The sequence below is a fragment of the Plectropomus leopardus genome, chromosome 15 (assembly GCF_026936395.1).
Source record: "Plectropomus leopardus strain MGB_pleo_1.0 chromosome 15, ASM2693639v1, whole genome shotgun sequence".
NCBI lineage: Eukaryota > Metazoa > Chordata > Actinopteri > Perciformes > Serranidae > Plectropomus > Plectropomus leopardus.
In genome coordinates, this window is record NC_142190.1 from 10,572,533 (window position 1) to 10,583,365 (window position 10,833).

Sequence of the window (10,833 nt, forward strand, 5' to 3'; positions counted from 1 at the left end):
TTTTCATACATATGCATTTGCTGGCCTACTTTTTAAGTTGTAAATCTGCCTCCTAGGCAAAAGGCAAAATACTGAATATGAATATGCAGCTTTTGAGAACTCTAATTTCTCCCGACTTGGTGTAATTCAGAAATAAGAAACGGCAGCTTCGTGGCTGGTTTTGAGGCTTTATTTTCACTTCGGTCATGTGTCATTGTCACAACAATCAGCTTAAAGGCTCTTAATTTATTTCAAAAGAACAGATACAGTCATCTTGAAATGATATTCATATTCACAGTGAAGTTAAAAGACAAAGCCTGTAACGTAACACACAGCCAATGGGTACCTGCAGACAGTAACAAAGCACTGACTAAACATTTATCTTTAGCTTGGTTGCATAACATCATGTAACCAGATCCACTGGAGGAAGAGGTTTGCAGATAGTGTGAAAATTGCATTAAAATGGATCTTTCCACCGGCAAGTTTTCTATGACGCACGCTTGATATTCTAGTCATGACTATTAGGAAGCCAACAGGGAATAGAGACACAGCAGCTGAGCTCTGAATGGGTTTTATTGATCTATTTTGTGGCAGTGGGATTGAGATTAAAGTATGAATACAATATCATAACATCACACTGGCACTGAGGATTTTCTCCAGAGAGCTGCTTTATTTAACGCCATCTCTGAGTAAATCTTTACTTTCGGGAATTCATGATAACAGACGCGATACAATAATGTCTCTCTCAAATTATAATGTTGCTATACAGTGGCAGTGCAATATTTGGAGGTTAGGCAAACAGAATATTAAAGGGTAGTTCTAGTTTCAGACAACTTGAATTTTATTCTAGTAGTTTTGACATTATAATTTGGTTAAATTCCATAGCTGAGATCTGGGAACACGATGACAGTGCAAAAAGACGTGAAATACGACCAGAGAGGTTGTAAACTAACAAATAAGCCAAAACAGCCCAGTCACCAGAAAAAATGTTGACATTGTAAATTTCTGTTAACCACAAACACGATACATTTGGGAGTTTCATATGTATCATATCAGTGTTTCTAAAGTGGCGTAATATATAAGATAGCTTAGTCATTCGTAGGTGGAGGGGATGGTGGATGGCGTGTCACCGAGGCGAGACGCTTGCAGAGCTGCAGACCACTCTTTGAAATCAACAAACAACAACACTGGTTGTATTTTTGAGACCCTTTATGGCGTTTCCATCCATGTTTGTGGCTGCCAATTTGGGTGTTTTTCACCAACATGTCGCTACTTTTTTCAGCGGCTTTTGTGCCACTAACATGGATGTTTCAGATCAATAACATGACTTTGTAACCATAACCAAGTGGGGTTTTTTTGCCTAAACTTAACCAAACCTTCACCACATATCTGCGACAAAATAATAACAATAATAAATGTAACATATCTGTGGTGTGCAGAAATGTACAAACTCAGCTTGTTTTGAGTTTCCAGATAAAGTACAAAGTAATGATGACTGATCAAAACTTTGGCAAAAACTACATAAATAAGAAGAGTTAAGAAAAGTTTTGATAACGTATTTTTTAAAAGCATAGTATTGGTATGTAATATACAGTGTATCCTATTATATTTATTTATTTGTAATTATTAACTTTTCTGGACGTTTGAAGTATATTTTGAATCTAAACACACATTGTTCTGTCTGCAATAGCAATACATCATCCTTCCCTTTGCTTTGTAACATATTTAGCCTTCTCCACTGAAAGGCTGAATCACTGTAGATATGATAAAGACCGTAAACAAGAAGTGCTTTCAGTAAGAGTATTAAAAATTAATTAAGTCTCTGGTTGTGCGGTCAGGCAAAGCTCCAAATGGCCCAGAGCATCAGCAGCGTAGCAGCATACAAGGCCAAAACCAGCAGGTAAAAGCGGAATAGGAAGATGTCGAGTTTGGAGCAAAGGGCCAGCCATTCAGCCTGAGCTGAAGACTCACTGTCTTCCTGGGATAAAGCCAGGCGGAGGGAAACCAGCTCCTGGAGAAGCCACTCCAGCCCAGATGGAGCATCCTGGATCTCATTCAGGGACAGAAGGTCCTCCTCCAGTGACGGCTCAAGCTCATAATCTATAAGAGGATCATTCGATCATTAATGGAGTTTCTCCAAGTAGATGTAAACAATCCAGATCAATCTTGATTGATAGGACACTTCATTAATATTCCTGACATCAGTATTGTTATACTTTCAAAAAGAGTGAGTTTCTAAACATCTTGTGTAACCAACAGTACCAGAACTTGGTAGCATCCAAATTGTTTCTGAATTTTTAGGGTTTAAACTTTCCTGCATTTTGGCTTCCTTTTATCCAAGTGTTCTTTCACCCTTGACTCCAACGGACTCTTGTATTTTTTGCAAACTGACCTTTTTGATTTGGTGGTGTATAAAGCAAGAACACACTGTGGTATCGCCTGTCAGCAGGACTTTTGGAAAATCTCAGTCTTTGAGCTCGTGGCTTACCTCCAGATGGGTTGATGCGATCAAGGGTCTTAATGGAGGTTAACGCGCTCTCTGTGAAGCCGTGACCAGCTGAGCCATACTTGTCCAGCAGGCAGGCAGACACTGACATTTGCCTGACCTCCTTCTCACTGTGGTGGAGCAGCTTCACCACCAGAATAGACTTGATCAGACTGAGCATCAGCAGGGCCATGCACACTGCGAAGAACACACCTGGATGTAGAAAGGAGATAAAACAGAGAAGTTTCCAAAACTGGCTGCTTTCACAATAATGGCCAATAACCAGATCAGAGCATTATTGACAATCAGTATTTATCCTTGACCCTGATCATTCTCTCATAGTTCACTGTAGTTTTAACTCTGCGGCTGTTTTTAAACAGAGGATGTCCAAATTGTACCTTTTTTTTTGTAGAGATATTCCTGTACCATTTTTGTTACAGATTCCAATAACTTAACGTTTATCTTGGCAGATACTGAGTACACAGTTCCAATCCAGTACCATTGCTTTAAAAATAAATTACAGCTGTACACTACTGACCCTGTAAGGATGTGAAATGATGGCTGTCAACATTGTGTGGCATGGCTCAGGTTAAACCTTTTTGTAAAATATGAACAAACACAAACAGAACTTTTTTTCCAGTTTTAAAAACAATGCCAAATTACTGATATTTTGCCAACAGCTTATGTTACATCTTTTACCAAAAAAAAAGCAATTCTTCTTTACCGTTCTACTATTTGCTTGGTGCTGCACAATGCAAGTTGCTTTGTAGGTTACTGTTTTAGAGTGGCCAAGATAATGGATTTTTGGGTTTTCTACCAGGCAATGTTGAAATTTTGAGCATCAAACACTTAATCTCTAACAATTTGTGGATCAGTTTATGGTATAAATGCCATTAATTTTATCAAAACAAAAGCACACTACTTGTCACATTTTTATCTTGAGCGAAAAAAATGCTAAATGTTTAAAATATTGTCCTACGCCTAAGAATAAAAAAATAAACCCAAGCTTGAAACAATGCTTGGTTTGCCTTTTTTTAAAAAATATATATATTTTCAGTTATTAGCCCTGAATCAAAAAGAAGCTGTTGCCACTAATTGGAAGCCAAAGGAAAGTAGGGAAAAAAGTAATGACAGCGACTATCTATCTAAACTATCTAAACAACAAAAAAATACCATAAAACATGTGACCTATAAGTGGTGTGTTGATGGCAGTGGCAGGCAGTTCGTCTGTCAGGTTGACTCTGAAGACCGTGTAGCCCAGCAGGATGCTGATCTTAAAGACAATCCGTGTACCGCTGTTCAGAGGCAGGTAGAAGCTGATCACATCTACCAGCATGAGAAAGATGCTGGGGATGAGGAGACCCACCACATACAGCAGGGGGCGCCGGCGGATCAACACCTGAATGAATTATTAGGACAGAGAACTGAAATCTGATGGAAACTCAGAAATAATATCATTTATTTAACCACATGTCCCTTCTAGATGTGCAGATAATGCTGATTTTATTTGTTCAGGTCTTGACACTTTTGCTTCATAAAGATTTTTATCAAGTTCTTTTAAAATTAACATATTGCCAGAACTGTAAATAAACATTTTTCTGTCCTTTTCATATGACATACTACCTTTAACGACAAATCTGCCCCAGTGTAACAATATCCCAGTGAGCCATGAAATGCTCCATTATCAGAGAGCCCTTCGCTCTTTGAGCTGAATAAATAGCAGCCCTCCCTGCTCTCCACCTGCAATGGGCTATGGGGCCATTTTCCTCACCACTAACAAGAAGTCCATTGATCAGGCAGCCACTGAGACAGTCTCATTATGGTTGCTCACCCTCCCCTGTCTATCAGCCTCCCTCTCTATCTGTCTCTTTACTTGCCAGAAACAGCCTCGGCCTCATCATTTGGCATTAGCTCACTAGCCCGATCCATGAAGGTCGCGGCCAATTGCTTTACACTTTACAATTCCACCGCACAGCGTGGAGGGGGGCTAACCCACAGAGGGGCTACAGTTTAAAGCTCGCCATCGATAAGCAATCACAGCCATCACAGCCATCACAGCGCGGCTACTGGCTCACTTGTTACAGAGCTGTTCCACAATACTACACCTTTAGACATGAGAATTATTAGGATTATATTAAAATAACCTGCAATATGTCCTTTTTACTCTCTTACTTTATTAAGCAAATCATTTGCGCTGTGTGAAAGTGATGAATGCACATGATAGAGACAATGAGGCAGATACATTAAACTGAATGTGGGCATAGTCGGTGTTGTCTTGGTGGATTTGCCAGTAGCTGGAAGGAATGGACAACAGTTCCCATTCTCCGTCATTCATGAACTCCCTCTTATCGTTAGCAATGGCCTCTGCACTCCTCCACAGCGCCAGGTCTATTTCCTTCACTGTGAAAGCAAGGGAGAGATAATGAAGGTTAAAAAGGAAAGCAGTAACTATCTGCTTTTCCTTTTGAGATTGTGTTGGGTTTTATCCAGGCTCTTCTTTTTTACACATGCTTTACATTGTCCAAACAAATGCAAACATGGAGAATTGAAAGTTGTAATTAAAATCTACTAGACTGAAACCACCACCGTTGATTAGTGAGCTACTGTTGAAGCACGGGTGAGTAAATAATCTCAAGTTTCACTTGTAGCTTTTTCAAAGCTTTCAAACACAGTGTTATTAGTGGAAGTTTGCTCAGCTATTAAAGAAATGATTCAGCTGTCATCCTAAGTACTGAACTTCGTTCACATGGTAACAGCTAGTTGTATGGAGAACCCCAGTAATGAGTCCTAAAACCCAGAATAAATTAGCATTTCAGCACGTGACTCCCTCGTCTCAAAGTCAATGGTTTTTTTGAATGAGTTTTTGGTTAGAACTGAAGAGACTTTCACGATTTGTTTCACAAAATAAAATACATCAGTTAACATGGCTAAATGAAACTACAGAACGTCATCACACCAAACCACATCAAACACAGCTTTACAGCCTCAATGGTGGCAACGATACCAAAGTGTTGTTGTTTGTGGCCTAACATTAGCTTTTTACTTGTGTTGATTTCATCTAGGCTTCAAAATTATAGAAGTGGTGTAGTGGTGAGGTTGCAGATTGCAACTAACTGAAATTTCTTTCAGTTTGTAAGAGGACTACAGTGGCCAATGCAAAAACTCATATGGCCCTACCAGTGCCAGTGTTTGGTTTGTTTATTCTGGGCTACTGTAGAAACATGGCAGACTCCTTGGAAGAGACACACTAGGTGTATAGATTAGGGCTGCAACTAATGATTGTTTTCATGATTGATTGATCGGCTGATTTTTTTGCACATAATGACCTGAAGCCCAAATTAACGTCTTAAAATATGCTTATTTTGTCAAACCAATAGTCAAAAACTGAGACTTTTTATTTACTATGCTAAATGACAAAGAAAAACAGATATTCTCCCATTTAAGAGACTCAAAGCAGTTAATGTTTGACATTTTGGCTTAAATTAACTTAAATGATTTATTATTGTAATAGTGTGCGATCATTATTATTTTTTTGATCAACTAATCAATTAATTATTTCAGCTCTTATGTAGATATATACTCTATTGAAAAAAAGTCATGAATATTACAGACACCATTTATACCCCTAAATCCTCTTTTACTTAAATTGAATATCTTTGAGTTTTAGACTGTTGGTCAATAAAAAAAAAAAAAGTGAAGAAGTCACCTTGGGCTTTACGAAAAATCTCAATTGTGATTGACATTTTTTGGACATTTTATAGACAAAATGATTAGTCAACTAATTGAAAAAGTAATTGGCGGAATAATCCATCATGAAAATAGCAGTTAATTGCAGACATAATCATCACCCCTGTCTCTGTTCAAAGATGATCTCTGGTGTCAGATGCGAATGGCCTCCTTGATTTTTCTGCAGATCACGTTGATGACTTTTGACTCCTTCCCACTCTGTGCCATCAGGGGTTTTGGTCTGGTGTTTACAGACTGCTAATGCTCTCTATTTCTGGTGTTCATTCAGTGTCTTGTAGGGTACACCTATGTGGTGTTGTCACACATGATATTATACACCATCATTTTTCTACGGGGGATCCGTTACTGAGCTTACAACCACCACCACAGGCAGGAAATGTACCTGAGTGAAGCCAGCTGCGGAAGGTGAGGCTGCAGTTCTGCTTGTCAAATGGAAAAGCGTACATCTCCAGGCTGCAGGCCAGCACCACCTGCATGGGCCGGTAGTTCTTCACTGAGCCAGAGGAGTTGACGTAAACATAGGGGATGGGTAGGGACTTTCCCTCGTCCACACTGGGAACGAGAGAAAGGGGGGGAAAGGTGAGACAACAGGGCAGAATATGAAACCTGTCATGCTGTAGAGGCCATTTGGTGGTCTAAGTTCTACAAATGTTCACATTTGTCAAAAGTGCTGTTAGTGGAATTCAAATTCACTTTTGATTCGAGTTAATAAAACTTAAATTATCGCCTAGGAGCAGTTTCAACACCAATCACAAATATGTAGGACAGAAGCAGAGAGGAGAATATGAATAAGAGGAAAGATAAGTCAGTTTCTTATCTTGTCAACCAATTCCAGTATTTAGCTTTGTTAAGTGACCAGATGTGGGCTTTTTTAACATTTACCAAAGCATCACGTGGCAATTTTGTTTCATATTTTTCATTGCATTTCATAGTGCTTTAAGAAAAATTGTTTGTCTATGTCACTGATACTCAACTTACAGCCTGCAGGCCAAATCTGGACCATTATAGGGTGTTGGATGGCCTGCCTACAATTTTTCAGTTCACAATGAAAAGAACCTGATTGACACTGATTTTTTTTTTATGTACTTTGAATATAAATAAGACGCAAGAGTGCATAAAATGCATCAAAATAGAGCTTATTTATCAAGCTGGCATTATTTGTGGCTGGATTTGCCTCTTGGCAAAGATGAGGACAGCAAACATTGACAGCAAAGAAAATGTTTCTTTATTAACTGGCTATGGCCTCCCGTTATTTTGCAAAAGTGGCCCATGGGCAAAGCGAGATGAGAATTCCTGGTCTGTCATTTAGCAACTTGCAGAGCCTTGAATCGCATTGAGTATTTAAAAAAAAAATTCTTGCCTGGCAGGGTAGCTCTAATAGCAGGTCAGCTGTGTGACACCTGCCAGTCAGCACCCATGGAGAACAGACTTTGTTAGCCAGTTTTTTTCCTGTTTAATTTTGATCTTTATAGAGGATATGAGTCAAAAACCTAATGTTTGTTGCTGATCAAATTGGTTTGGACAGTAAAGTTAAGTTTTTTTATTAGACGCTTAATATACAATAGTGCTTTTAGCTACTTTTATGTAAATATCTTTTCTGTATGTATATACGTGTATATATTTAAAACAGTATGACATTAGTTGTGTATTTACTTTAGCCTTTTTAGTGGGTGACACCAAGTTTGAACTTTAGCACACTTGTAATTAAGAAAGGTGTCTTTTATTCTCACTGGGGGTGGCCAAAGACATTTTTTAAGTTCTACTCACATTTGCTTTGATATAAGGATTTAGTGCTTATAGGGTTTATGGCGAACAACCAAGGTCCCTGCAAGTGTGTTTTTTAGTTAGCTGAAATCAATGGAAGTCATTGGTAAGCCGGAGAACACATGCTCAGACTCAGCTGCTTTAGACGCTGGTATTCTGAAGGACACTGATGTTTAAAGGGACCCTTTCAGTTAATTTCTCACAATTCACTGATGATAACATCAGGTATCCAGATGGCATCAGATGACAGTGAGATCTCATTGATGCCATCAAACTCCTCTGGGTCCCAAACCAAGAACTCGTCTGTCCAGATCTGAAAATGGAGCAGGAAGTTTGTGGTGAAAGTAATAAAATGTGTTTAAATGAGAAAGCAAATAGTTACAACAACATTTAAATTAGCTGCCTGTATTATTGAGAATGAAATGTATTCCAATCAATATTACAGAATTCACTCACACTGTGAAGGGAGAGTTGCTGTTCACAGTTCAGGGTATGTCAAGAAACTTTAAAATGACAACTCAAGGTTTTGCATAAGTTTGTTTTAGGGGTTGATCGATAAGTGTTTTTCAGGGCCGATAAAAATGAAAATCTTTCTGTCAGTATTTAGAATTTGTAATATAACAAACTCCAATGCAAAACTTTGTTTAAATGCCTCAAAAGTTAAATCAAAACTGCAAGTTCACAGCAACTTTTTTTATGAAGTCAAGTGGAAATTAAATTAAAAATAAATAAATAAAAATAGTAACATAAAAAGTTTCTCCAATGCCGACACTTTCTTTGAACTTTTTAATTAATTAACTTTATCAGTGATCATTAAAATAAAATGCCGATACAGATAATCATCAAAATGCCAATTATCTGCCCCAGTAATCAGGCAGATTGATAATCGGTCCACTCTTAATTTGAACAAGTTTAATTTTAAAGATATGGCTTTAATAGAGGAGAAAAATGCTTGGTTTTTTTTTTCGCCTACCTGTCTGTACCAAATACTTGTGGTTATGCTCTGGGTCTTTCCATCCTGTGAAAAGGAGAACATATACTAATTCTTTTGTTTTTTATTAAGGCTGCTGTTTGACTTTGATGAGATCAGAGTGCATTCAAAGTTTACATACCACATCCAGTACAGACTGCAGTATGAGGTCTATGTAGATGATGGTGGGACTGGTCCAGTTGTGAACAGGTCGAACTCCACAGTCATATTTCCTGAGGAGGGTCCTGGTCAGCTGGTTCAGAGCTGATCTTTTTGGCTTTTCGGGCACACATTCAGCCAGATGAGCTGAAAGGCAAAGATGGCACTGAGAAAAGTGGGCAACCAGAGGCAGCCACAGACATTTTTCATAGGTTTGGCCACTGAAAACATTAGAGTGGCACACCAAAAGTCATATCTGACTTTGTGTGATTTGATTATGCTGTTGAAGTCAGGGTACCCGCTGATCCTTAAGAAGTCTTAAAAAGTAATTAATTCATCAATTGCAAAATAAGTCCTTAGTTTGTATTAAAATAACTTAAATTGATCTTTCAAAAGTCTTAAAATGGTCATACACAAGGAATGTGATTTAATGAATTGTGATTTTTTTATGATGTTGCATTGTAAAACCACAAAATAATTGTTAACATCTATCTTTTGTTAAATAATTTAATAAATTCCTCCTCTTAAACTCATCACGATATGTTATGAAGCAGTGGAACCTCACAGGCAGATTGAGAAACACAAATTTCCCAAGAAATTTTCCCACTATTGTTGGTAAACTAAACTAAACTAAATGATAATATGTTCATTGTCTTCTATGTTTTCATTATAAAAGGTGTTGCTATTTCATCATTTGACATAGATAATTTAACTTTTTCACTGGGCAAAAAACGCCATGTTTTATGTAACAATAAACATTTGGGCAAAATAAAATTGGCCTTCTTCAGTTTTGGTAATTAGAAAATTGGTCTTAAACTTAACTCCAAGTGGCATTAAAAACATCTTAAAAAGTCTAAAATCTAACTTGCTGTAAGCTGCAGGAACCCTGAGAAAGCAACGGGCTTGGCCATTTTCAAAGGGGTCCCTCTAACTCTCACCTCTGAGGCTTGTTTTTCGGTAAATGTTTGAGAAAAAAAAGTCCATTACTTATGAATTTGAATCTGTGACAGAGTGGTTACTGACATAATGTTAGTGAAATAGGTAATCAAAGAGCAAACAATGTTTGAAAAATCTGAAAACTGCAGAGCTCTATTTTCATTAAACATTTCACAAAGTATGCATAAATATTTGTAACTGCTAGCATTTTTTAACTTAGAAATAAATACATCATTCTATTTCAGAAATGCAATTATCTGATCTTATCTTCAGCCAAAAAGAGGAGCTTACCTGAGAACAACAGCGTCAACCAAATGAAAGACATCAAGCTAAAAAGGATATCAGCCCTCCAGATGACAGGTGTTATCCAGGTGTCACATGAAAACACCTGCTCAGTTAACGCAGAAATATCCACAGTTTCAAGAGTAGTGGTACTCAGTGTAGTGGACGAACAATGAACAGGATAGTGCAGACATTTTGGTAGCACTGATATTGATTTTCCACTGCCTGTGTAAGGTGATACATAATGAAACACACTGGAGAAGAAGCTCCCTGGAGGCTTCTTTAGTGCCAGTGTATTGCTTCATTATGTAGGAGCATGAACACTTCTGTAGCTGTTATTGTAAAGGTGATTTTAATTCAGCTGCAAACACCAAGTAGAGCATGCAACAGATATACAATATGTAGCCTATTGTTCCTGTGTTACATTGTGTGTGTTAAATTTTAATTTTAAGAAAACATTGGAGGGGGGAATTTAGTGATTAAGAGGTTGAAATTATAAATGAAGTTGAAA

The 10,833-nt window shown here is 37.8% G+C and overlaps 1 protein-coding gene across 2 annotated transcripts; it reads right to left on the reverse strand.

Moving 5' to 3' along the window:
* Positions 1 to 1,805: 1,805 nt before the first annotated feature.
* htr3b (5-hydroxytryptamine (serotonin) receptor 3B) lies at positions 1,806 to 10,365 on the reverse strand. Of its 2 annotated transcripts, XM_088088417.1 has the most exons (10): positions 10,332 to 10,365; positions 9,403 to 9,405; positions 9,088 to 9,251; positions 8,949 to 8,993; positions 8,179 to 8,288; positions 6,594 to 6,763; positions 4,707 to 4,864; positions 3,653 to 3,863; positions 2,468 to 2,677; positions 1,806 to 2,079 (listed from the first exon to the last, which is right to left on the reverse strand). In XM_088088417.1, exons 1-10 carry the CDS (start codon positions 10,363 to 10,365, stop codon positions 1,814 to 1,816), a joined length of 1,371 nt encoding a protein of 456 aa, XP_087944543.1. In that variant the 3' UTR covers positions 1,806 to 1,813. The 2 variants fall into 2 exon arrangements, with proteins under 2 accessions (XP_087944543.1, XP_042354628.2); XM_042498694.2 differs by lacking the exon at positions 9,403 to 9,405.
* Positions 10,366 to 10,833: the final 468 nt, after the last annotated feature.